Genomic DNA, 27938 nt, shown 5'->3' on the forward strand with positions numbered 1-27938 from the left:
GTAATGTGTTCTTGCATAAGATTAAAAACTCAAGCACTTAATCTTGGCACTTTCATTTGTTGCGGGGAGTCATGTAGGCCAGAGAAGCGTGCAATCGCGCCAGAAATTAAGTTCTCGGCATTTGTGATAATGAAACGTTAGATTGGGTAAGCAATGTTTATTCACCGTAAGTAGTAGTGACGTAAGTAACCAGTCGTAATGTTGCTCCTCTGTAAGTGGACCGACGTAACCGTTCTGAAACAATACTTTGAACCAAAACCATGAAGCAAAAAGCACAATGAAGGTATTGAATCACTCCAGCGCGCCGTTAAAGAATCATAATACATAGTACATGATAATAATCATAATAACTGGGCATTAAAATACTGAAAGTTGCCCTGCCTTAACAAAAGAAAACAAATCAATGTGCTGCTTTGTCTCCTTGTTCATGGTGGGTGGAGACAATTCATGAAGCTTCAAGACAACAAGCATTGGAGTTAATATTGCGTTTTGAACATATTGGAAGCAAGAGGTCCACACAACTGGTTATTCTTAGCAAATGCTGCCAGGTCAAACTTGCGTCTTCCCAAATCCTTCGTCGCCGTCACCGGTTTAGTTTCCTCGAACAAGAAGACGAAGTAGCGGTGGATGCCAGTTCTGTTTGGTGGCGTGGGTGGGGCGTATTCTGTTGGTAAGAAGGGAGAGAGGATTGCACGGAAGGTTTGTAGGTCAGGGATGAGAGCGAATAACCACACGGAATGGCCGTTTATAATTTGTGACACGGATAGATGTGGTGATAGTTTTCTACAAGTAAGCTTTTCTACAATTTAATCATATTTCAAACCTATGAACTAATAAAATTTTCTAATATCTTAAAAAACGATCAACAATGTCATTATTGATCGTTTTTAAGATATTAGAAAATTTGATTAGTTCATAGATTTGAAATATGGTTAAATTGTAGAAAAGTTGTTCACATATATAATTATAAAAGCACAGTGCAGTTTTACCCATGATATCCTGGCCAGTGAGCATCGTCCCGTCCACAAGATCTTTGCCCTGGAATGGAAACGGCGCATGATTATTAAAATTTGACTGATTTTTGTCTTATTGTTGACAGTCGTGCGGAACCGTGACAAAGGATACCCGTTTTACCTCATTGAATATTACCTACTTAGTTACCTCAGGCAGGTTATGCGGTCAGTGTGTGTGTGTGTGTGTGTGTGTTTCTCATTACCGTCAGCCCAGAGCGGATCCAGTGCAGCCATGCTTCTCCGTTGGCATGATTAGGGGCGTCAGGATCCACCATCACTGCTGTGTATGTCTTGCTCTGCTTGAGAGAGAGAGAGAGAGAGAGAGAGAGAGAGAGAGAGAGAGAGAGAGAGAGAGAGAGAGAGAGAGTTAATATCGTCGTATGAATTACATAACAATACGGCATCATGTTGAAGGACCACGCCAGTCACGTCCCTTGCATCGTCTTAGATACTTATCGTGTCACCATTGCAATTAAGCTAAATTCTCAAGGTGGTTACAGTTGGAATTTTAAAGTTTCACCGGCCGAGCACCTGGTGAGCCTAAAACCACGTGGCTTCATTAGAGGGGCGTGGAGGCCTTCCGTGTCACACAATTATACCTGTGCTACTTTTTTTTTTTTTTCCCGTAACCAAGTAGGTAGATTTGGGTCATTAGTGTGGTTTACCTGATCGATGTTATTGCCAGTGTAGGAGATGCTCAGGAGCGTCTTAAAGAGATCCTTGCTATTGTTTTCATTACATTCCGTCACAGTCACCTGAAAGAGGATAGATCATTCAGTTAGGTGTCATCATCACGCCCACTCGATCTGCTTTCGTTATGCGTATCTTGTCAGGAATTAAAGCTCCTTACAAAGGCTGCCAGATCCCACCTTGGAGAACTTGAGCGTGAGATGAGGTGGAGCAGAGCAGGACCAGGTGATGGGGTGTGTGCAGGTGTCCGCTGCTGCCACAGACAAAACAGCCAGTAGGATAACGTTGATAGCCACACCTGCCATGCTAACTGGTTCCCCTTCCTGTAGTAGTAATAATAGTTGTAAAAATTATGATGATTTTGATAATGATGGTCGTAGTGATGATTAATAATTAATAATGATAATGATGATAATAATAATTTCAAGACACGTCTCAGGCAAACCATACTATTTTAGTTTAGCAGCCGGCGTCAAGACCAATATTTTTTCTTGCTCCACTCACTGGCCCGTTACCTTTCACTTAAAATATGTTTAACCCGCTTCACCCAGTCATTCTCATCCTTTCTCCCAACATGGCTATGCGATCTGTTCTCATTCATTCACTGATGATCGTAATACTAATGTGTGAATGTTAATTGGCGTGTATTTTAAAAGCTTAACTCGCGTCCGACACTCAAGTTGCATGTTCTTGTCTTGAAATATTTGATGTAAGCGCGCCTCACAATGGTTTATTGTCTTGAAATTTTTCGTGTTTGGTATGCAAGACCTGTCAGCATTGCCAAGTCACGTATGCAAGCACACTGTTGGAACACTGCCTGTGACTGAGCCAGTTATATATGAAAAATATTCAGGTTTCAGATGTAAGGCACCATACACTGCGTGGGCTGTTGCGCCAAGCTGGTTAAGTGACAGTTGCAGTTTTTATTTTAACTTGATAGCGCTCGTTTTATTGTGCATATTAGCATATAGTCATTGCAAGTGTTTCCCACGTCGGTCAGCACAATGGAGCACGAGCCAGCAGGACTGTCTGTGGTTCTCGCGACCTCCAGATAACCTTTCTAGATAACGGTTCTCACCCCGGCGTGTGAGGAGGCTGTGCAGTGGCAGCGTCGTCACCCGTAACGAATCGCCTCACAGCACCCGATAACTTTAAGTGAATATCAGTTTGAGAAAAGAGAATATTGTACTTACTGTTGACAGGAACACCAGGTGTGTAGAGAGAGGTGTGCACAGAATCCGCAGGTGTCCCGCAGCTTTCTCCCCAGTGGCGAGGCGCTACGCTCGGTAAGGGGCCCCACTTACAGAAAACGTACCGTGTAAGGGAAACTCAAATAAACGTGGTCCTGAACTTTTCTTCCTATGTCCACTTTTTTTTAATTTGCCTAATGGACCCAGCATATAAATATAAAAAAAAAAAAGAAGAAAAGGAAGAAAAGGGGGACTAGAACATTTTATGTAAAAATGATGGGCCATTCTTTTTCAGCACATATAAGCATTTCCAGTCTGTTTAATATGATTATTATTTAGAGACGAGAAATGCAGTTAAATTAAGTTGTACATTTCATTGATAATGACTATGTGGGACATAAGGTATGAATTGTGTAACTCTCTCTCTCTCTCTCTCTCTCTCTCTCTCTCTCTCTCTCTCTCTCTCCAATGTTTGAGTGACAGTGAGAAGTCATCATAGACTAAGTATTTATACCAATGGAGATTTATGAGAACAGTATGTTTGCTTAATCCTTGGTTCAGTACATGAGGAAGCTGATGTTGTGATATCTTTCACAGGACCTACCATAAGGACTCCTACATGGCCCATCGCAGGGACTGGAAGACAGGCTTTGAAGGTCGGTACCGACGAACTACATCCCCTTCGGGCTCCAGCAGGAATCTTCTCTCTTCCACCATCCCTGCCACTACCACCACCACTAGCACTGCCCCAGCATCCCTGCACCCTACCTCTTCCACCATCACTGCCACCACCACCACTACAACCACCACAACCACAACTTCTTCCAGTCTCATAGGACAAAATGACACACCTAATGAAAGTGAAATTATCACCAGTGAAAACGGTATGTAACAGTTACTTTTTCTTAAGGTTTTCATCATATGCACTGATATGTAATGGGGATTGATGGTATTAGTTCTCCAGCAAAATAAATAATGATTGTGTGCATAAGAGAGTTTATTGTGTGCAGTCTCTGGAGAAGAGAGAAGTTCAGAGGATCCAGGGTTTGGCTCTTATTGCATATCATAATCTACAGTGTTTGAATGAACAGTTTATTTTAGGGTGATAATATGCAATAACAATTATGTTTTCAGGATGGGGCAATGGTGGTTACATGCGCAACACCTCCACAACAGTCAGTTTCACTGCAGAAGAGCTGAGAGCCTTCAAGGCACGGCGGGCACATGCTCAGGACCTGTCTACTCACACTCCTGACAAGGAAAACACAAGTCGGAAGTTACATTCATCACAGTCATCCCCTAGTCTGTCCTCATCTGCCCTGCAATCAGTGGCAAGTGAAGGCTCAACATCCTCCCTGGCCAGTGGTGGGACTGTCTCCTCTCTGGGATCTGGCCGCAGCGTGGGATCCGTCTGCAGTGGTGGTGTGTCCCCAGTGTCTCCTAGTAAATTAAGTCCAGCTCACTCCTGGAGGACATCACTGGAATCCCTCAACAGAGCCAACTCCACAACAGTTCCATCCAGTATCAGTAATGGCAACAGTGGCTCCTCTTCCTCCCATTCCCCGCGGACCATCACCCGGGCCACTAGTCTGGCTGACCCTCTTCACTCCTCAGAAGAGGTGGGCATGTCTGGCAGGGCAACACAGGACTCCTACCAGCTCCCCCGCACTGCCAGCATCAATGAGTCCCTGTCCCGTATCACTGCCATCAGTGACTCCCTTAGCCGTTCAACAAGTGTAGCGGACTCTCTCGCTGGCCAGTCCTTCGCCGCCGAGACTCTCAGCCAAGGCAATAACAATACAGAAATGTTATTATTGCCTTGCCAGTCCGTTGAGCCCCCATCACTGCCCCTGGCACCAGCCTCACCCACGTCTCCAGTGGCCCACGATGGTCCCGTCACTGCCCGCCCAGCCACAGTTACAGAGGAAGCGACTTCACCTGTCATGCCTTCAATCAAGGCAGCTCAAGTGTCATCTCTTTCTGTGGCATCAAAGTCACCAGCATCATCCAAATCTACATCCTCCACCATCCATGCTCAGGCAACTCCTGCCATTAAGTCATCCAGTCCAGTCACAACAAGCACATTTTCTGAAGGCATCAACTCCAACCCTGCCACTTGCCCGTCCACAGACTCCAACTCTAACTATGATGTTGTTGTCCTTGGATATGGGCGCACTCCCTATCCAGAGGAGCTTGAGTGTGACAGGTTATCCAAAGACTATGTGCCTCAGTTTCCCATGGACAACAAACTGCGAGCCTTGTTTGGTGAGTGATATTTTTGCTAACCGCTGTCTCTTAAATATTCTACAAATTATATATTTTTAATCATTGGGTCTATTTATTTTTATTATTTTATGACCAGCACTCAGAACATCAAAGACATCTGAAATTGAAATAAGAGAATGGTGTGATACTTTTTTGACATCTGGTGTGATACCTTTTTGACATCTTGATTTCTAACTTGTTGTAACCACCTTTCAGCCACTGGACCAGAGCACAAGACAACTGCACATTACATGGAGGGAGTGTTCAGCCTGGAGCTCCGTAAAGATTTCATCTCCAGCAGCCATGCCAGACATCCCGATCTGGTCCAGGTTGGACTGTCACAGACAGCAGCACCTAAATCTGTCAGCAGTATTCAGAACAACAATGAAACCACTAATGGAGTGGAGATGTAAGTGTGATGTACATCTAGAGCTTCCCTTGAATCAAACTGATTTTTTCTTTTGTACAGTATTTGAGTATTCTTCATTTATTGCCAAATTAAAAGCTTGTAATCTTTACAGGCTAGTGAAATAATCTAATCTCATTGTGACTAGTTATTGAAAAATCAGTGGAAATCATCAAACAATTAATAATTATCAAAGACACACATCACTTTACACTTCAGTAATAATGTCAATCAGAATAGCAGATTTTGGGTTTCTTCTTTTATCTGAGTCCCTTTATAGGTTGGGAGCACACCTTACACAACTATACTCGTCATTCTCTAAATAGGAAGGCATTTCTGGTCCAACCAACTCTAATGTATGAGAGACAAGTGGGAAGCTTAATAAAATAAAGAGAAAGATCCCTATATTAAAATTTTGGAAGTGGTTGCTATGTTGGGTATGTTGGTTGTATTATATCGACACTGTAAGAAGATCTAAAGTGGGTCAGTGGATTTGTTGAGATGGTCTCTTACAGAAGAAGTGAGGGTTCAGTGTCAGTTTGCTTCTTTTGGGACAGCTGGCTTTCTGTGGGTGAGTGGTGATTGGCTCTCTACTCATGGTGTAAGTAACTATGGTTTGAGGGGAATGCTGATGTGAAAACCTAACTAGCTAATATGACAGCATAACTCCTCCTTGTTTTTAGACTTGCTATGGTTGCAGTATGTTTCTTGGCTATTCTCATGTGAAGCATCTGGTGGCTGCCCTAGGAAACTTTATCATAGCCATCTCCTTGTGGGAGTTCTGTAGGTAAATGATGAGAAGAATAGGCTGAAGGATTGCACTTTCAGAATATGGTTGAAGACAGAATGCTACCAAATAAAAGAGACCTCATCACATAAATAAGAGAAGATATTGATTGGGCAAGAGGAGCATAGTCAAGCACAATTATTATGAAGTAATAATTATGTACCATTTTTTTCAGGACACATGACAGAACACCACTACCAGCAGACTCAGCTTACTTTACCACCTCTGAAAGCAAAGCCAAGATGTTAACCAGACTGCGAGGAAGTACTGGAAATTTACAAGAAAGCTTGACTGATCAACAGCTTATGAAGAAAAAGGTATGCTTTAAGAATCCTATGCAGGTTTGTTTCTATCATATCTCAAAGCCAAGATGGATGTTAAAAATTGGTTACAAAGAATGTATGAGGCCCTTTGCCCATTTGCTGGGACATCAGTCTAGTACCCGTTAAATCCTCATATGTACATTACAAGCTACACAGTCCCACGTTACTCTGAACCCACTGTAGTACCAACCAGTTTCCTCTGTAATTTTCATATACCTCAGATTAAGATTTTACATGATTTCCAAATTCCTCTACTAGGGAGTCTCTTAAATGTCAGTCTTTTTTCATGATGGACTCCCTTTTAATTTTATTTAGCCTCTTTCCCCCTCTCCCCAGCATTGTCAAGATTATCAGATGACTGGGAATCAAACAAAAATTCATGAGTTTTTTACTCTGTTGTGAAGCTGAGGGGAGGGATGCTGTAAACAATGGCAAGCACCTTGACTAAAGGTTACATTAAGCTGACTGTTCTCTAAGTACTTCTTACAGCTTTGTCTGTGGCAACAAGGTCTCTTAAGCATGCTTGTACTAGTCATCATACCAGGCCTTGGGAACCACACATCATCTTTGGCTGGTGAATGTTAAGTTAAATACACCAGTCATTGTGGTGTTAAAGTGAAAATTCATATTTATCAGTTACCATTGATTTTTTTTCCCTATAGTATATAGTATGATGTCTGCTTAGCACAACTGCTACTGAAAGACCTTGGTGCTTGAAGGAAAACCCAACAAGGTTCCTGAAGAAAAGTCAGCTGTATATTCTCTTCAAGTCATTAGCTATTTTCTCTGGACATGAAAGGAAAATATATAATTGAAAGTTGCTAGCTGATCCCCTGCAACCAGATAACATTGGGAAATTGCCATCAGAAGGAGAAGAGACAGAAATAAAGGGACAGGCAAATTCCCACCAAGAATGCAAAAAAATATACATACATACTAGGATAGAAGGTGTCAATTAAGAATGGGAAACCCCGAGCAACGCAAGCAAACTAGTTTTTGCAACTACTTTTCAGTATCTTATTTCACATTTTGCCTAAAATTAATTGGTTGCTGCTGTGGAAATTTTGGCACTTACAATGGATGCAAATTAGAGCTGGCCAGCTTGCTAGTTGTCATAGGTTGGTTCTTTTATCCCTGTTGTGGGCAACCTTATTTCCATTTATGGAGTTACAGCTGACATTTTCAGCTTTCCTAATATGGCCTAGTATGGTCTCCACCACACCTACAAGGTTGCCCCAATAATTGTTCTGAAAGAGGCAGGCTGTGAAGTGAAGGATTTAACAAACAGATTGATCTGGCAAAAACCAACAGTGTGATCAGATTAATCATATCATAGTGGAAAATACTGGTTTGCCAGTATTCAAGATTTTCTTCCTTCATATGTCATGTTGCCTGCCATGTACAGAATAGACTCCATATAACAACACTTTACAACATTCACAGTCCTTACAGATGTTTTCCAAGTTTTTTTTACTAGACACTGGTGACAAAGCCTCTGATAACAAACACACTGCTGCCACACTTTTTTACCAGACCAACCAGCTTGCTTATTTCCTTGGTTTCTTAATATTCCTGTCTGTGCTATCTTGTCTATGTTTTTGACTGGTAGAGGCTGTGCCAAACCAGCAAAGCCACAAAACCCAGCTTTAATTGCATAGATTCAAGCAGGCTTGTGCACAGCAGGGATAACAGCAGCACCCTTGTTTGATGCCTGCAAGCAGCTGAAACACTGCTAGCTCCTGGTGGGAGCATCAACACTGCCATGACATTATGCAGACACTATAACTTTGTCTTAAATACTTCTCACAAAAATTACCATCAAAATTTGTATCTCAGTAAATTTGTATCTCAGTGCTTTTCCTTAGAGCACTATAAACAGATAATTGGCAATAGACAGGTAAGCTATCATGGCCTCCCCATTTCCTTAGAGCACTATAAACAGATAATTGGTGATAGACAGATAAGCTATCATAGCCTCCCCAATATTACTGAAGTGGATCATCTTCATGAGATTTGCAAGCAAATGCAGAACTCTTAAGAACATTGCATGTGAATAGTATTTCATAATTATACAGTGTACACCTTTTTATCATCTGCCCAATCTAATACACATAATGGAAAAAGCTTAACATCAACCAAAACAAGAGATTCTTATTATTATTACTTTCAGGAGGAGCTGGTTGCAAGCATCGGTCGTAAACTAGAAATCCTTAGAGCTGAGCACGAGGCAATCAAAGATGAGATGCGGCTTAACCACGATTTGGGTGCAGAGGTGACATCACGGGTAGAAGCAATGGCAAGGCTGGCAGAGTCTGAAAAGTACAAGCTGCATGTGGAAGAGATTGACAAGATCACATCTCTGCTGCTAGGGCTTTCAGGGAGGCTGGCCAGGGCAGAGAATGCACTGATGATGGTGGAAGATATTGATCTAGAAGAGAAGGTGGGTTTCATAACACTTAGGAATATTGTTTGACCCATTAAATAAAATCAGCCTTTTAAAATCTTTCATGATCAATTCCTATGAAATTCAAAAATACCTCTTACTCTTTCAAAATTTAAAATTTATTTATTAAGCTTCACGTATTAACAAGATGTAAATTTTACAGCGAATCCTGGAGAACAAGAGAGACAAGCTGCATGACCAGTTGGAAGAGGCAAAGAAGCTGAAAGAAAATATTGACCGCAGAGCAGTACAAGTAAGACAATTTTATTAATGTCAGTTTAATGATCATAGTAGTAGCTCATGGGATTTTAGTAATACTATTAATAGAAACAGGTTTAAAAAGAAATGAAAGCAGTGGGGAGGGTTTGAAAGAACCAGTTACCATAGTTTGTCTCACCTGCTGTTCTTGACACCTTCTATTCTGCCTTCCGCTGCCAGGTAATGTAGTGGTTATGTGGGCTACAGTGTAAAAGACAAGGCTTTTTAGCTTTGTCTTCTTTCACTTGTGTCCCATGTTCACCTAACAGAGAAGGGATATGGGATATTTTGACATATGAATAACAGAAGTTTCTTAGGTTTCTAATATCAAGATGCTGCTCATCTCTGATTGCCATTCCTTGAATAAGAGTAAGCAAAATTGCAAGAGGAAATTAGCATCATGTTATTTTATTCCAATTACCAGCTAAGGGGCATGAGATAATGGACAAGAATAAATAATGTATAAAGGCCTAGTTGGATGCTAATTATTTTGCATACTATATTGATCTACTACATCTTTTACACAGTCATATTTACTGGAAGTCTTATAATGCCCATATTTTAAAGCCATTATCTTTTCAGGTTTCAAAGGTGCTAAACAAATATTTAACGGAGGACCAGTATGCAGACTATGACCACTTCATCAAAATGAAAGCCAAGCTCATTATGGATGCCAAGGAAATAGATGACAAAATCAAGCTTGGTGAGGAACAGCAAAAGGCATTACGGGAGACTATATTCAAGAAGCAGTGACTTGCGGCATTAAAGTGATTCCTTGCTGTGACTGTAACTGTCATAACCTACCCTATTTATTTCAGTAGTTATTTTCTCTCTCCTGGAGGCTTTGATCAAATAAAATCCTAAAGGAAGTACTCAGTAATAATTTCAACTGCATTCTTTAGTATTTTTTTGGTCACAGCTTTCAGGAACAAGACACAAATGGTAAAAGTGTAAACTGAAGCCTTCCTATACTTCTGCTAAGTGCCTTTGTGATTGAATGACTATCTCAATGAGAGTTGAAAAGGAAAAAAAGTTATGTATGTATGTATGTGTGCATGTGTGTATTGTGAAAATTTTGCTGTAAGGAAAATTAAGAGAAATAGGACAGTATTTATGAATTGTTTTACCCTTCACGGTGCCAGAAGAATTAAAAGCTACTATGATGCTCTTGCTGCTGTGTAATGAGGAATATTTCCACCACATTAGATTTTTACTTATACATTATTAACTCAAGCTGAGTCTCAGTCTTTACTATCCACCATATATTATTGATCCATCTATATTTAACAATGGGAATTATTCAAGGACAGGATAAGTTGGGTTGATATGTGACTTAAACTAACCACCATTTGCTGTAGTCGTGTGTACAAGCTGTAAAACAATGAAGCAAGAGAAAGCTGCAACTGCATATTAAGTTGAAATAAATTTGCATTAGTAAGAAAAAGTAATTGTATTGTACTTATAAATGCCACTGCAAATTAATGTTAGAGCTATCTACAATCCTCATGAAAATTTAAATCTTAAGATTTTAATTTTACTTATAAATCAAATTTCTAAAGTGGTGGTGCTTTTTTGTTCTCAACATTTAGGCAATTTATTTCCAATATTTTCCAAAAAATATTTTTACATATATATGATATGATATAATTTCAACACTTGTATGTAATGTCATTTTAGACTAGGAATCAGCTTTGATATGTTTACCGAAGCAGTGTATGAATTTCACTATGCTTTGAATACTATAGTCAAGAAGATATTCCACATCCCCACAGCAGTTATTGGTACTTGTAAAAAATATAATTAATGGGCATATAAACATTGTAAATTCATGTATGTATTCCTATACAGAGGCTTCTCTTTCTCATAAGTTTATAATGATATTGTCAAATGCAGCAAAACTAAGTTTGCTAGACTAATTTTATGACAAAGCACAAGTCACTTTGTATCTCATGGATGCAAGGTAGAATTTGTGTAGATATTATTTTGTAACATATATATACTGAAAGTTACGTTTTCTTTTTCTTTGTTTTCTCCATCAGGAGAATACCTCATACCATTTGGAAGAAAGCCATCATTCCAAAGGGAAATAACAAATTATGCTTTATCTTCAAGATCTTGATCTACCTTGAAGTAAGCAGATCAAGTTTTCATTCCTGATTTTTATACAACATTGAGGGTTTTTGGCTTTTATAATATAATGCTTTTTTATTATTTTTTTTTTTCATCAGCACAGAGCTTTTTGCCTGTATGCCTTCCACCAGCTGTGCCCTCCGTCTTCCTCCTCTTAACACTGCTTGAGCCACGCTGTAGACAACCAAACAGTTCTCAAGGTTGTGTCACACAACCACTTGTGATGTGGAGTAATTCAGGGTACTGTTTGCTTGTTCCTGGTAACTAGATGATGATGCCCGTCCTGGCAGCTGGTCATTATTACTGAGCTGTTCATCTTTATTTAATGTCTTTATGAAAGCTAAATATAAAATTTCTCATAATTTGTGCCACACTGTATATATTAGATATTTATGGATGCCAAAAGACCGTCCTGTTCCTTGAATTATGTATCTACTAACTGTTCACAGACATTATTGGTTTTGTACTTGTAAACCTAGTTGCAAAGCAACATTTCTGTTGTACAGTAGCGCTTGTCTATAATGTATGCCAAATCCTATAATTCTTCTTCTGAGAAGAAATAAAAGTGAATATTAAAGACTTTTAGACTTATTGACCTTTTCAACTTTATAGCTGATGGCCAAATCAGATCTTAAAAACAGTATGACTACTACTATTTTTTTTTTTTTTTTTTTTTACTGCATACACATTAGAATCCTTTACCCAGAATACTGCAGTCCTCTTTTCTCTTTCTAGAATATACACAATATTTACTGATGATGGAATAACCTGCAGAAAACTTACAATATAGTATGCATCATATTGTGATCATTAACAGTATTACTGCACTGTTTTATGCATCATATTGTGATCATTAACAGTATTACTGCACTGTTTTAGTGTCCTCCTGGCATGACAAAATGAATGAATCATTGGGAATGTCAGCACTGAAAAATATAACTTGGAGGACTATAAACTTTAGAATTCAGGACAAAGGGCTCTCAACCTGTATATCAGCTTTAACACACTAAAAAAAATAGATGGGAAAAGTTCAACAAATAAAAAAAAATATGCTAATTGGATATTACATGTCATTCTCCACACAACTTCAGCAACCCAGCACAGCAGTCTCATCAATGATGTAATCTTTGAGCAGTGAGGGAAAGATTTTGTATTTTTTATGTTCTCTGTAACATTAAAGGGACAAGGTAAGGAGGCTGCAAACACCAGTAAAACTGAACCTGAATAATCTCTCACGTGTGGATGTGGATCTCACAAAGCTACTCCTTACACAGACATGACATGCAACTAAGTGCTATCTATGACCAGCTGTGTGTGTGTGTACGAGTGTGTGTGTGTGTGTGTGTGTGTGTTAACAAAATTGATTCTGCTCTTCTCTTGTCAATAGACAAAAAGGAAATCTAATTGCATAGTGGTCAGCATATTCTGCTCAGGAACAAAAAATCATCTATTCTAAATGCTGAGAGAGATGAAAGCCCTGTTCATATATATATATATATATATATATATATATATATATATATATATATATATATATATATATATATATATATATATATATATATATATATATATATATATATATATATATATATATATATATATATATATATATATATATATATAACCTAAGTGCAGTAGTGATAAAGCAATACAGAAGGTGAAACGCTAAAACAAAATATTACCACATACCTCTCACAAAGTCCTTTCCATAGAGTAGAATTCAAAATGGTACACTATAGAAGGGAACCAATAACTAAAAGACAGCGGTTGATTAAACAGTGGTTGTTGAGGCAATCCATCCATCTCTGCATTCAGGACTTAATGGACAATACAGGTCATCTGCTCTTGTAGTCCAACACTGCGACTGGGTGGCCAGAGCACTGACTGATGGATATCCTTCTTCACACTTATTTAATCACACTTCTTACTGAAGAAAGGTTCATAAAGAAACACACATGAATTAAGAGCTAAAAATTAAAACAAGTAAATACAAAAAATTAAATGAAAAACAAAATAAACAGCAATGACTGGCTAATTCTTCTATGCTAGAAAATGCCTGTAGGTCATCTTCCTGTATACTGTGGATGGGTCCTCTCTCCAGAAGAGAGGGTAAATATAATAGACATGTACAGATTCAAGACAGCTTGCAATATTGGAAGTTCTGTACATAAAAGAATTCAACCCCACCCACAACGCACAGACAGACAACCTACAGCCACTTCCTCATATGAGGAGGACTAACCATTCAGCACCGCTGGATAGAGTGACATGGCTGCAAGCAAGCAACCAATAAGTGTGCCAACAGACAAGGGCACACAGTGAGCCCCTCCCCATCCAGTCATTATCATGCCTGTCACCAGGGTATAACATCAAGCTTTCAGAAGCTTGATGATCCAGTCCTAAGTGATCATCATTAGCTCAAGCAGAACATCAGTATCAATCTGGTATTTTTGCACTCCTGAATGGAATCTGGGCAAGCTTGGGCATCTCTTAACAGGAAGAATTAACTTCATCTATATATATATGCCCTCTAACCAGTTATTCTGAAAGTTGCATTGTAGAATTTCCTGCAAAACATAGAAAATCAATATGCTACAACTGGGCCATGAAAAACTAAACTTTGTACTCTAGCATTGTAAAAACAAGAAAAACTTCAATGCAGGAAGGGTTAAGCAACCCAAAATTGCAATCTACCTGAACAATGATTAGCTATGAAGTAGTCATCAACTTAATTTCTGAAGAAAAAAAAGGACAACATTAAGGTATAAAGAATATACCTTGAAGAAAATAATAAATGATGAATTAACCATCACTTTTAACAAAATATACATAGATACATACAATAGGTTTTTAAAACTACTGGCAAGGAGGTCAGACCTTCAATGGCCATCCTAGCATATGAGTCAGATGCACCAGGATATCTGGGTATGCCTGCTTTTGGACAGCTTTCATTATTCATTGTTGCATGTAATGTTACCTTTACCAACTTTCACACCAAACTATCCCAAAGACAATACCCACAAGACAGTAAGAATCCAAGTGGTATACAGATAATTTGCATCTTACCAAGAAGAAAGAACATGGTGAATATGGTGAACGTTTCATAGTTATTCAGGTGATTATACACTAATTATTACACCAGATAGTAGTGGAGTGGAGGTAGCATATTCTGTGATATCAAGCTGAAAAAGGCAAATAAAACTTAATCATTGACCAAAATTCAAGCATTGGTGCAGCAAACACAAGACACTACCAATAATGATCCAGTCCTAAGTGATCATCATTAGCTCAAGCAGAACATCAGTATCAATCTGGTATTTTTGCACTCCTGAATGAAATCTGGGCAAGCTTGGGCATCTCTTAACAAGAAAAATTAACTTCATCTATATATATATATATATATATATATATATATATATATATATATATATATATATATATATATATATATATATATATATATATATATATATATATATATATATATATATGCCCTCTAACCAGTTATTCTGAAAGTTGCATTGTACAATTTCCTGCAAAACAGAAAATCAATATGCTACAACTGGGCCATGAAAAACTAAACTTTGTACTCTAGCATTGTAAAAATAAGAAAAACTTCAATGCTGAACCCATATAACATCACTAATAGCTGAAGTAATATTTGTTGGCCTCCATTTCCTATGACATATATTCTATTCAGGACAAAATGCAAAAATGAAATTGATGTAGTTGAAAAGATCAGCAGTAAAGACACTGATCGTTACTGTACCTCTAACATTTACATTTTTTAAACACTCATGAACATCAGTCATGAATATTGTCATCAATGTGATTAATGCAATGTAAAACAACTTTGCTTTTTTTTTAAATTTTCATCATAAAAACAATTCATTGTACATATACAAAATAGAAACCAGGCTTAAAGCATCTTCTATAAAACCAAAATTATATAGATGAAAGGGCATAATTTCAGAGCTTCATTGGGACAATGGCACGTTAACACACGATGGCCGAAAATACAACTTTCAACCACATCACATTACATTTGGCACTAAAGCTTATAAGTCTAGGAAGACACTGTGCATATGTGATTGCTTTTCAAGAGCTTAATGTGTTTTCTGTAAATACTGCAACAATATTAGGAAGTTTATGAAAACAGCCCCCATTAATCCAAAAAAATTTACTGTTCTGGATGCAAAATATAAAACTTTTAAAGATGGTTGTATCATCTATGTTTCTCATGAGCATTAATTACTCAAAGAATACCATATGGTATACAGATAATACCTTGAGCTGTGAATCTTCTAGTTTTTTTATTTGTGCTTTATAGTTAACTGGCCAACATAATGCACTATACAGTGCCTCTACACACACACTATACAGAAAAAAATGAGTATCCCATCCATCACACAGTCTTAATCATAGGTGTTACTCTGCTCTTCAAAGCATTACTTAGTGAAACAAGTTTGTGCATACACATCCTAGTGTTAGTGCATCCATTCCATAGAAACAAAGCTTAGTAGGAAACTTTCTTTTCTGAGGGAAGGCAATCTTGCTGTCTACCTCTTAGGATCAGCAAATGCCAATAACTTGCACAGGGAACCAGAAGGACTACTGCATTATAAATTCCACAAGCATTTCATGAACTGGCAATGTATAAAATAATGTACAAATGGACCATCAATACTTCAACATCTTTGGTTCTAAAGCCATCCCAAATTAGCTGTTTTCCAGAATTAACGGAGGTTTATCCTTCAACACCTTTAATGCATCTCCCACTATGTCTAAAAAGACTTAAGTATTGTGCCTTGTGTGACAGAGAATGCTTTCAGATAAAATGCAACAGCTACTCTACTAAATGTAAATCAAACACAAATATCATGAAACAGGAAAAAATTTAACTAGCCTGGCAAACTTGTCAATGTACAAGTATTCTGCTACTCATTCCCTGTTCTCCAGTACTTTTACTTCACAAACCTTTTGTGCTGCTGAAATATCAGCAACCATCCCTCAGTATATTCAGTGATGTTCTAAACTAAACCCTCTATGAAACACCTTAATTTATTCCATCAATTTCACTTTAATTTGTTCCATCAATTTCATGCCAGGTAAGCCCACACCATCAGTCCTTCACTGCCAAAACAACTGCATCATTACCTACTCAGTCATGATCTGTACTCTTTACAATTTTCATTGTTGTTTTGTATGCACATCTGTTTCTTTAAGTCACTGATAGCAAAGAACTGCTTCAACTTTTCCCTAATGCTTTTTTTTATCATACAGAGCTGATGATCCAGTGGCAGAGGTGACATACACAAACACCACAGTCCAGCTTTTGTAATGCTTCCACTTTTCTTTTATTGTTATTATGTTATGTTTACATTTTGCTTTACAATTTCCGCTTCCTTCTTTTTTTGAAGTCATAGCCAATGTGAAGTAAGTCACCAATGAAAAAATAGAGAAAAATTTCTGCTTTGCCAGTTATACACATGCACACATACACACAATGTGGAGCTTCATGAATGGATTGATAGTGCAGTGCAGAATTGCTTCCACAGTCAAAATTGGTCCTGGGTTTACTTGCTCCATTTGTATCCTTACTTTTCCACAGACTGAGCAAGTCATTTGTCAATATACAGATACTAATAATATACAAAGCCTATACATTACATATAAAACTCAGTGGGAGAATTTTTACACTTCCACATAGAGTATGTTTTGATGCTCTGTTAGCACTTAGCATTCTTGCTTTCTTGTTCCATTTCTATCCTAACATACTGCACAGACAACATAGCAATAGTAAATCGCCATTATAACTCCACATAGACGATAATAATATGCAAGATATATTAAATATCTAGTAGATGCTGTCATGTCCTCTCCTCCTTTTAGTGCGCACAACACCAGTACCGTGCTATGATTGTAGTGTCATCTGCATCCATGTGTAGTGAACTAATCACACTGCCACAGCATGTTTAATAATAGAGAATTAGCCAGTTGAAAATATGGTGGATTAAATAATATTCCAGATTAAATGATGCTGGAGTATCAATGGTCAACCTGTACTTTCAGTACACTGCAGTAGGTGCATTTGATTACACAAATATCTCTGAAAAAATTATGTGGTTGCTTAAGAAAGCTTTCACACGAGTATTTGGTCATAACTTAATGCTGGATTTTTTATGCTCTGCACATCTGATCTGCTACTATAATGTCACCATACAAAAAACCACACCTAAGAGATCCAGCAAAAAACTCCAGAGCTATAAAGACACACACCACAAAGCCCTTACAGCAATTAACTACGAACAATATAACCATCATAAAACAACCCCTTAATTCTGGCTCACCATCTACATAGGACTGACCATCCTCCTTCAAATCAACCCATTCATTACAATTTCTGAACTACACAGGAAAAACTCATCCCTGATTCTGGTACTTAACAGTGCCAAGCAGCAACTTTTGATGTTTTAACATCAAAATTGAATGTGATTAAATTAGTCATATTTCTGGTTATTTCCTGCATCAATAAATACCCAAGTCATACAACCATAACAGAATGGCCATGATAAAGTTATATAGTGCAGGATCAAACAACCCCAAAAGAGAACCTTAGAAATTTCTAATTACCATATCTATATTCAGTCCATCATACAAAACTATAGTTATCAATATAACATTCATCAACCATATCAAAACTGGTATAAACTAAGTTAATCTATCACACAATCAGCTGGTATCAGCCAATGGGCCCTGAAGAAGGTGTCAGTAATTGTTTCTTTGGCCAAACAAATAACAAATTTGATTAAAAATTGAAATGTTGAGGTCTTGCTGTGCTTTCATGTAAACTTACTCCTCATGCTTAGGTCCTTTTCTGTCCTTCCTCTCTTCCCAATCCAGGAAGAAAGACCTATATAACAGTGATAACTTCACAGGCACTAACCACATCTGTGCTTCATATATTATGATCATGTGCTCTCTGCCTGTTTGTCTTCATTGTTCATATCTTCCTACAAAATGCAATATCGAAAAACAAACAGTTCAGAGCCCAGTGTCAACTCGGATACTATCCACTCTTGCGTTTAGATGAGCGATACATGATTGGTTTTGGTGTGGGACTTCTCTTGGTCCACATGATGGCCCAGCCAGTGACAAGAAGAGTCCAGAGGACAAGTGGTGGATCAAAGGAGTTTATGAATGCCCTCACATTATCCAGGCCATGCTGCAGAGGCTGGTTGGTGGCTGGGATGTCCATGGTGCCAATGGTCCCTATTTTACGCAGGTACTCCACAAGGGGTGCATGGTCCACCGTGAAGATGGGGAGGTATTCACCTTCACGAGTACGCTTCCACACTCTTCCTGACTCGGCACTGAGGGTGGATGGTGAGACCTACAGTATGCATGGCCTCCATTTCTTTTTTGTGTTGTTTTGAAACTGTTAACTACATTACCAGCAGCTATAGAAATATTCACCCAGCTATCCTTGCCATCTAAATCCACACTTCCCTTAATCCAGCAAGACATCAGAGCAAGAGCAAGAGTGAAAGTGAGAGTCAGAGTGAGAGCGAGAGAGAAATATCCCAATTACATTTCATTCTGCAGGCTTTGATAATTTCAAAACCTAGTCCAACAAAAACATTACAAACATGGAAACATTAAATACAATCTCTAAGAATTAAATATGTACTACTATAGTTATAAGCACTATCACTACATCAAACAAATTTTAATCAACTACATATAGAAAAGCTACAAAATAATAAAAACTACATAATATAATCCCCATCCCCAATACCTACTTTAGGAAAAACAAACTAGAATGACCAACTACACAAAAGGCCAACTTACCCTTCATCCCAAGTAGTATACTGGTAAATATACTTGGAAGCCTTGATATATTTGGGTGATGCATCAACCCAAGGAGAGGATGGATCAAGGAGAGCCACTACTTCAGGTTGGCCAGAAAGCAGGCGATGGGCCAAAGAGATAAGCCAAGGGTTCTGGTTATAGGTGCCGAGAGCTGCAAACCACATCTGCCAATCTACTCGTGGTTGATGGGGAGCTGAGTTTGGAAAATGAGGAAGGACTTGGTAAGGCTCAGAATGTTACACTAAGATTCAGAATGAGGACAAACCAAAAACAGATAAATATCTTTACTTGCCTTTAGAATTTTATGCTAACTATTCAACAGCCAACCTGCATAAAGCTTTAAGAGTACCTCTGTGCTGAAACACTTACTAACAAATCCTGGCATGCGGTCAAGGCTCCCAGGTTTATAGGGAAACTCGTACTCCACCCAAGGTCCCTCAAGAGAGTTGGCCCCTTCAAGGATGACCTCTGGCCTTCCCCCAACACCAGTCATACGCCGAAAAAGACCATAAGCAGAAGTAAGCTGGAGGTCTGAGCTGTGCTCATACAGGTTTCTAAACACAGGCCAAACTCGCTGATTTGTAGGTCGGTCCAGAACAGAGTATGGCACCTGAAGGAGGAACCTAAGATTTACAAATATATCACAAGTAAATCAGACCTAAACATCCTCCATCCTTTCATTTAACTAACTTTCAAACTATAATTCAAAACATATCCAGGACTACTGTTACATGCATTCTTCACATTCAGAATAGACTTAAATACAAAATCTACTTGGAGAAAATTAACTTAAACTCAATGAGGATTTTTTTCCAGGTCTTTCCCACTTCAGATACTTTCTGTAATCAAGTTAAGACCAATACACTAACCAGACTGATTCCAAACATGCAGATTGCAGCAACAGAGTAGATGGCAGTTGTGCTGAACACCCCAAACTTATCCAAGCATCCCCGCACTTCAAACAAAGCCGAAGTAAGAGCTTCTGCTACAGTGATGACCAGAGAGAATGCACCAATGGCTATGCTCAATGGCACAGCACGAGACATAAATGCATCAAACTCAGCCCGTGATACCACTGGAAGGAAAATAATTAACAAATCAGTGAAGATTAGTAGAAATAACCATGTTTTGAACATATCAATGTTCATTAGCTACACTTCTGCTACAAATACTTTGATATTGATTCAATATTTTAAAATTTATTTAACTTGTTTCCAACAAAGACTCCACAAACACAGCTCACCCAATTTTGAAGCAATGGTGCCTTCAGGAGAGATTCTAAGGTTAAAATAGATTACTGTGTAGTACGCCAATGCTATGAAGCCGAGCCACTTGACAGTCCAGCTACAAGTTGCCTTCACATACGAGATGAACCCAAATGAAAGGTCTTTCACTGCAAGAGACAAGAATAATCATAATGATGACATTTATAACAATCATTACTCACTTCTGCAATAAGCACCAATGGATATCTTGGTCTTAAATACATAAAATCACAATAAAGGCAGCAACCTTGGACATGATACACATTAAAGAATATTATTACTGATTACTACATGATACTTCCTTGCAGAACATGTCAGTCTTGTGAATCCAAAACTATACTATACTTAATATTCATACCAAAATGTAACAACTGTTTAAATCAAAATACAGAAACCCTTCATTTAGCTCTATAAATCTCTTCCTTGATGCTATTATTTAGAGATTCTGCTCCTGTCACTTCCATTCCACACTCACATATGATCCTTTCACCTTCATTGTACCTCGTCATCTCCAACCTATCCCAGTCAACAATCCCTTCTTCTCCATCCCATTCTGGTCAACATCACCCTAGCTAAAATAATCAAACTTATCCAGCCCACTCTGGCTTAGCTCCTAGGAAGACTAACCATGCTGATAGCCAAGATGAACATCATCCATCAGGGACAGACACATGGTGATGGTTAGCAGGTTGAAAAAGTTGTAGTTTCCAGTGAATATAATCATGACCTGAAGGAGAATCTGGGCAAAAGAAATTACATGTGAGTATCATAACTAAAAATGACTAAGGAAAGGCCTCTTTTTTGAAGGCCATTTAATACTTCAGATTTTGACGTATAATTAACTTCATTATTTAAATCCACTTACAAAGTATTTAAACAAGGTCTCTTTAAATATTTCTGAGTTGAATCAAACAGGATTATACTGTGAAGGAACCTAAGTTAAAATACCAACATTCAAATAAGAATGAAAATAAATATACTCTTACCTTATAGAAATAAATACTTAATTAATAGGTTCTAATGGCTGATAAGCTAAGTTTTTTTTTTTTTTTTATGTAGGAGGGGCACCGGTCAAGAGTAACAAAATTACAATAAAAAAAAGCCCCATTGAGGTGCCAGAGTCAAAAGGAGTCGCCAAAACTTAAAAGGATTTCTTAAGTGTATTGAAACCTCTCTCTCTCTTGAAAGAAATCAAGTCACAGGAAGAATGATATACAGTTCCAGAGTTTACCAGAGAAAGGGATGAATGACTGAGAATACTGGTTAACTCTTGCATTAGAAAGGTGGACAGAATAGGGGTGAGAGAGAAGAATGTCTTGTGCAACAAGGCTGCAGCAACAAGTTAGCAAGATCAGAAGAGCAATGAGCATGAAAATAACGGTAGAAAATAGCAAGAGATGCAACACTACAGTGATAAGAGACAGGCTTAAGACAGTTACTGGAGAAGAGTTGATAAGACAAAAAGCTTTTGATTCCATCCTGTCTAAAAGAGCAGTATGAGTGGAAATATGGAGTGGAGTGCATATGTATTCAGTATTCCACAACATTCATGGAATGGGAGATAGAAGCAAAGAAATATAACCGACCTGGCTATAACAGCTGAATAATCTATGCAGTCTCACTGGGCTGAAGAACATGAATGGTATGGCAATTTCAATAACAAAGGTGGCAGCCACACAGAGTCGATGCCACCAGTCAGGAAGGAAGAAGAAGAATCTGGCCAAGAGCGTTGGGATGCACTGGGACTCGTAGTGTAGGGGAAGTGCTGCAAAAGTACACCAATGCTATTTTTAATAACTTTAACATGCAGTTAACAATATACAACACTACAGTGAGCACTGGAAATACTGGGACCAAGTTTCCTTTTGGCAGGCAAACATGCTGTCCCCATCTTTATTGTGCCAAAATTCATTTAAGCTGATATGACATCACATATTGGTATCTGGCAAGTCAGAAATCCTGAGTATTTAAGGGATCCTGGCTAACAGTAAACACTGTGCTTCACTGTTTAAATGGTGTACCTGGGGTCATACTGATTATGTCTGAGGGGGTGCCTTACATGCAGTCTGTGGGATGTCACAACTTGAAAACTGCTCTCGTTGGACCAGAAAACCTTCTGCCAGTCTGCCACTTACCAGCTTTTGTGCTCTTTAGTGAAAGAAAGCCATTTACACCGCATAGTGCCACTCAGTAAGGGTTTGCGTGCCGCCACACCTCTCAGTATGCCAAGGTGATGTCTAAGGCAGTGTTGGATGGTACAATGTGTTTAAGAAGCTTGGGGTAGAGATTCTTAAGATATTCTGTTGTCAGCCTTGGGTTTCTGTTCACAGATAGCTTGAGAAGGTGATCAGTGAGTGGTGTTGTCTTCCTTGACTCTCCAAGATGCTTCCTATATTGGGGTGTGGCATTAGGTGTTATCTTAAATGCAGAAGCAAGCAGGCACATGGCAGCGGACTTCTCTCCCTGTCCTCCTCACTTTCTTTAATCAGGACTTTCTCCTCCACATCAGTTAGTTATGTGGAACCCATCCTAACCTGCCAGGTTGGGTCTGGAGCAGCAAAAAATAAGACCAATGAACAGGCACATAAACCTCCTCATACCATGCACAGATGGGCACTGGACATGTTAGTCAGTATCCCTCAAATATTCAGATACCAACATGTGATGCCATATAAGCTTATACGAATTTTGGAGCAATAAAAACAGGAATCGCACATTTGCCTGCCGAAATGAGGCTAGGTCACAGTATTTTTGGCGCCCACTATAACTACCAATTATCACATCAGGAATCAAGCAAGAATGAAGATAAACCAAATTAATCTGATGCAATCCATACATTTCAGATTCACATTATAATCCCTTCTAACTTACCAGTGAGTCCCCACCATGTTGGACAGCCACTCTGGAGTTTTACTACACCAGAGGCAAACATAAGTCTGAAAAGGGCCCAGCGAATCAGCCACATCGTCACCAGGTTCCGGGGACGATACTCTGACCAGCTACGACGACTCACTGGAGCCACAAGTATTGTCAAGAAGCCAAGCTCCAGCAAAAGAATATCCCTGAAAATTCAAGCAGTGCATAAGAGTCAGGAACAGTTGATGTTCTAGGACTAACTTTTATCTATTACCAGCTTTCTCAGGAAAAAAAATACATATCACAGAGCTCACTGGTAATTAATACCATTTAAAAATCCCCAAGCTCTTTCAAACAAGCCCAACATGATAGTACTTGGTGACAGTAATAATTCACCCAAGCCAACTCACACTGAGTCCACCAAAAGAAAAGACAAACCTAACACTAGTGGTCCAACTTTACTGTAATATCTTACACTTCTCTAAATAATGTTTCAAAACTTCCATATTCCTTGAAGCACTCTTCACTCACTAAATGATCATCTACTACACGTACATATACCCTTACACAAACAAACACATGCACACACTTACCACTGAAACCAGAGGAAGGTCTGCCCCACTTGATAGAGAGAAAGATACGTGCCCCACAAAATCAGAAAGAGGGTTGCTGTGCACCAAGACTTCCATACCATCCTGTAAAGGTAGTTTCATTTTATTCCTTGCCCATACTCCTTAAGCATGAAATAACAGGTATACATACTGAGTAATGACTATAGCAAAAAGTACTACATAAAATTATCTCTCATATATATATATATATATATATATATATATATATATCATGAAAAATTAAGTTATTTTTTGAGGCACCAGTCATACCCTATAAAGCTTAGTAGAGTTGCAGCAAGGGAGAGGAGCTCCATCATGTAAGAAACATTGAGGCCCACATAAGATGAGAAGCAGAGCAATGTCAGCTTGTCGAAGAAGCACTGCTTCGGGTATTTTAGATTCGGCAGCTGAGTGTGGGCTGGAAGGATGCCTTTCTCACCATACAACCCTAAAAATAAGACAGTGAATTATGTAAACCCTATTTCATAAAGTGCAGATATTTAAGTCAGCTGCTCATAGAATATAAATATAGTATGTATGTATGCATAGGCTGCATGCAATACAATAGCTCCATAATTTGTGTATCATAGATCTCACACTCACAAACTATATGAACTATTATAGAGTAAAACTTAATAGTAAGTGTTAATATTATGCTAATAAACAAGGACAGTGTAATGCTGAAAGAAACACTAAGAAATTGATATGAAGGCTAGATAATTTTCTTATCCATTAGAGGCTTTCGCCAGGGATTGAACCCTTAACCAGGAGAATGAAAGAGCACAACTGTCAGCTCCCAAGATGGTTTTTGTGGGGGCATCTGTAGTCCCAGCACATGTGTAGCCAATGTAACCGAAGTTAAAAGATGCTAATAGGAAAGGATGGCCACTTGGAAGGTAAAATAATAAGGTAAAGGAATACATGTGTGGAAGAAGTGTTAGCAGAGGCCAAATACTTGGATAAACAAGAAGGCTTGACATGGAGACATCAAGGCTCTTCTATCATGGCTACCCCTTTGGGGATGCTTCTAGAGGGAATGTGGCATCAGAGATAGATAAATTGTATTCCCAAGCACTGTAGTACAGCATTTATCATCAATATACCAATATGGTATTACAGATAAATATGTATTCTTATGCCAAGTCCTCATTCTCTTGCCTCAAAAAACTTTACTCAAGAATGATCACAAAGGGAATATAGATAGCCTGTCTGGCTAACCAACCACACTAACTATACCATAGCATCACATGGCTGTCCACATACCTTAAGCACACACAGTATGTATATACTCAGCTATCTCCATAGTGCAATGTCTGCCAATGAGTTCATGGGACCCAGTTTGAATCTGGATTAGGGTAGCTGACATACAGCTCACCTACCAGTTTCTTCTTCTTTCACTTTGGTCAATAAATGGATAGCTGGGGAAACCTGTGGCATGTAAACTGTAGAAACCTGCATTTCGTAGTGGACTTATGTTATGTCCCATGATAATAGATATCATCCAAAGGCCCAAAGGTCAGTGCAACAAAGATGACCACTGACACCACATCCCACTATTGTACGTGTCTTTATCTTTATAATATATACCTACTGCCCACTAAATCAAGTATGCAATAAAAAAGTTGTGTATCCTAAAGATCTGCAATGAATCTGGTATACAATAACATAAACTACTAAAAATGCCCTTAACACTGCAAAGCAAGAAAAATAATTCATACCTCAAAAGCAAATATTCAAATAACCTAAACATGTTCACTGCATTAGGTATTGTACATTTCAGCTCAATTGAAGAACTAAATAGGTGGAAACATTCAAATACAACAATGACACCCAAAAAAAAGGCATTCAAATACAACAATGACACCCAAAAAAAGGCAAAGCCCAAGGTCCAGGAGCTGAGACCAATAGCAGTAACTGATATATCTTATTAGCTTTTTATGAATGTGGCAGTCAAAGAAAAAATAGAAAAGCATATAAAGAACAATTATTTAGTTACTGAAAGAACTGAAAGCAACCTGTTAACTTTGAAATACTATACAGATAAGTGTTTTATAAGTGCATTATTTTTTTGCAGATAACAGCCTGATCCTGGCCATGACAGAAAAAACAACAGTAAAGATAATAAGATTACAACAGATAGGGCAAGAATCAGATCTTAATGTCAATAAATATAAGTAAAATACTGTCACTTATACAGTAAATACGAAAGACAAGGAAATACACAATATTCACGTGGTAGAAGAAATTAAGTACAAGGACAAAAATGGAATGGTTTAAGAGCCACAGGGGAGCAGCTAAATTATGTGCATATGGTGATGGATACTTACTGTACACTAAGTATATGTGGGGTTTTTTTATTCCTTTTTTTTTTTTTAGACTTTTGAGGTTTCCCAAATCTGACTTATTTTGGCCTCCTTCACCCTAAAACCCGATTTCCTACCAGTTCATCAAACTTGTTTTGTCCTGGAGAGGAGCTGCAATAGAATACACAAGGCACCGCTATTGGTAAGATTTACCAAGCAATGACCCAATAAGTGACTTCTCACAGATGCAGAAAAGTAAAGCAAGACACGTACCTGGTACTTGCAGATATAGGGATCCAAAGGCAAACATATAGATTGCACACATACAGCGCAGGAATAAGTTCCTCGTGTGTAATATATCAACAGCCATGGTGGTGGTGGTGGTAGTGATGCAGATATGAACGTCCCCTCAAGTTACAAGCGAGATGGCGAGCCAATCAAAGCCGCGGGAGTATGCAATGAAGCAATGTCATGGGGTTATTGTTCACTGGGGGAAAAGACGGAATCATTGGCACAACGCTGGTAGTCACGTAGAATGTTTGTTGTGTTTTTGGAGTGGCGGCCAAGCCTCCACCGATCACCGCCCACATCCCATGCCAAGAGCCCGACAAGTGGCCAGGTGTCAACACGGGGTGACAGGTGGGCCACGCAAGGGCACAAGCAAGCCAATTTCTATTGCTAATATTGTCACACAAGTTGCCGCCACGGAATCAATGCTAACAGGATGATTGCACTAGGTGGAGGGGCAAAGGAGGAACGAGCCAGCAACAGTGAAGCGATCCCAAGTGGACCCGCCAAGCACTGCTAGGGAGTGGGGATAGGGGAGTAGGAACGGTACGGGGGAGGGGAGGGGGGGTAGTTGGAGATAATACTACAACTGCCACTAGTTGCCGGATACAAAATTCTTTGTATTGTAAGTAATAATTTACGAACAATATGCAAGTGGTTATACAGCTCACACAATTCAAGTGTTTACTAGGAGAGTATTCAAGGAACAGTGTGGATAAACTTGTAGGTGATGGAGGGAGCCGGTTAGAAGTAATGAAAGATTGCCACCTATCGCCGGATGTAAAACGATCTTTAGATTACTGGTACTAAAATAATACACATACCGCCATAAATTATAACTTCTTACTCAAATCCCCAGTTGTTAAATAAGAAAGTAATCAAGAAACAGTATATGTATTCTGCAACGAAATTATGAAAACAGTGAGAGGTAATGAGGAGCGACCACCAATCTTGTTTTCTGGTAATCAACCATCATCCTGTTGGACTCTTATCTTATCAAATTGTTTTTAGTGCCTCCACCTCCGCACATACTGCTTTCTCAGTTCTTCATACCTCTTTTACAAAATCTTGTTATTTCATGAGCATTCCTAGAACAAATTGCCCCTCTCCCCAGCACATTCGCATGCTTCTCCCACAACCTTAAACTAATAAGAAATTAAAAGATATTTATAATACAAAATCTCATCAATCTGAAAATACAATTCGTTGTATAAGTAAAAAGCTATTTGAGTAGT

General features: G+C 38.6%; 3 protein-coding genes across 9 annotated transcripts in view; 1 reads left to right on the forward strand and 2 right to left on the reverse strand.

The window, feature by feature from the left end:
• Positions 1-12084, forward strand: part of LOC135115038 (uncharacterized) — a 54638-nt gene extending 42554 nt beyond the window's left edge. For all 3 annotated transcript variants that reach the window (XM_064031482.1, XM_064031480.1, XM_064031481.1), the window contains exons 3-9: positions 3491-3777; positions 4028-5158; positions 5375-5567; positions 6527-6668; positions 8845-9114; positions 9281-9370; positions 9958-12084. In XM_064031482.1, coding sequence (XP_063887552.1) covers positions 3491-3777; positions 4028-5158; positions 5375-5567; positions 6527-6668; positions 8845-9114; positions 9281-9370; positions 9958-10128 — 2284 coding nt within the window. In that variant the 3' untranslated portion in view covers positions 10129-12084. The remainder of the gene's footprint in view (positions 1-3490; positions 3778-4027; positions 5159-5374; positions 5568-6526; positions 6669-8844; positions 9115-9280; positions 9371-9957) is intronic.
• LOC135115040 (phosphatidylethanolamine-binding protein 4-like) lies at positions 143-3033 on the reverse strand. 2 transcript variants are annotated; one of them, XM_064031488.1, is made up of 6 exons: positions 2897-3033; positions 1883-2026; positions 1679-1768; positions 1217-1309; positions 990-1038; positions 143-664 (listed from the first exon to the last, which is right to left on the reverse strand). In XM_064031488.1, the coding sequence occupies exons 2-6, from the start codon at positions 2006-2008 to the stop codon at positions 477-479; spliced, it is 546 nt and encodes a 181-aa protein (XP_063887558.1). In that variant the 5' UTR covers positions 2009-2026; positions 2897-3033; the 3' UTR covers positions 143-476. The 2 variants fall into 2 exon arrangements, with proteins under 2 accessions (XP_063887558.1, XP_063887557.1); XM_064031487.1 differs by having other exon boundaries at positions 1217-1312.
• Positions 5374-27237, reverse strand: LOC135115039 (lipase maturation factor 2-like). 4 transcript variants are annotated; one of them, XR_010275774.1, is made up of 13 exons: positions 26689-27237; positions 24383-24560; positions 24095-24196; positions 23517-23707; positions 22232-22410; positions 21273-21384; positions 20624-20773; positions 20250-20455; positions 19750-19990; positions 19360-19573; positions 13198-13435; positions 7750-9637; positions 5374-6345 (listed from the first exon to the last, which is right to left on the reverse strand). XR_010275774.1 is itself a non-coding variant. In XM_064031483.1 (11 exons), exons 1-11 carry the CDS (start codon positions 26783-26785, stop codon positions 18578-18580), a joined length of 1974 nt encoding a protein of 657 aa, XP_063887553.1. In that variant the 5' UTR covers positions 26786-27237; the 3' UTR covers positions 15673-18577. The 4 variants fall into 4 exon arrangements, 2 of the variants coding, with proteins under 2 accessions (XP_063887553.1, XP_063887554.1); XR_010275773.1 differs by having other exon boundaries at positions 5374-9637; XM_064031483.1 differs by lacking the exons at positions 5374-6345; positions 7750-9637; positions 13198-13435 and adding an exon at positions 15673-18881.
• Between the last annotated feature and the right edge of the window lie 701 nt (positions 27238-27938).

The sequence above is a fragment of the Scylla paramamosain genome, chromosome 28, assembly GCF_035594125.1.
Source record: "Scylla paramamosain isolate STU-SP2022 chromosome 28, ASM3559412v1, whole genome shotgun sequence".
Classification (NCBI taxonomy): Eukaryota; Metazoa; Arthropoda; class Malacostraca; order Decapoda; family Portunidae; genus Scylla; species Scylla paramamosain.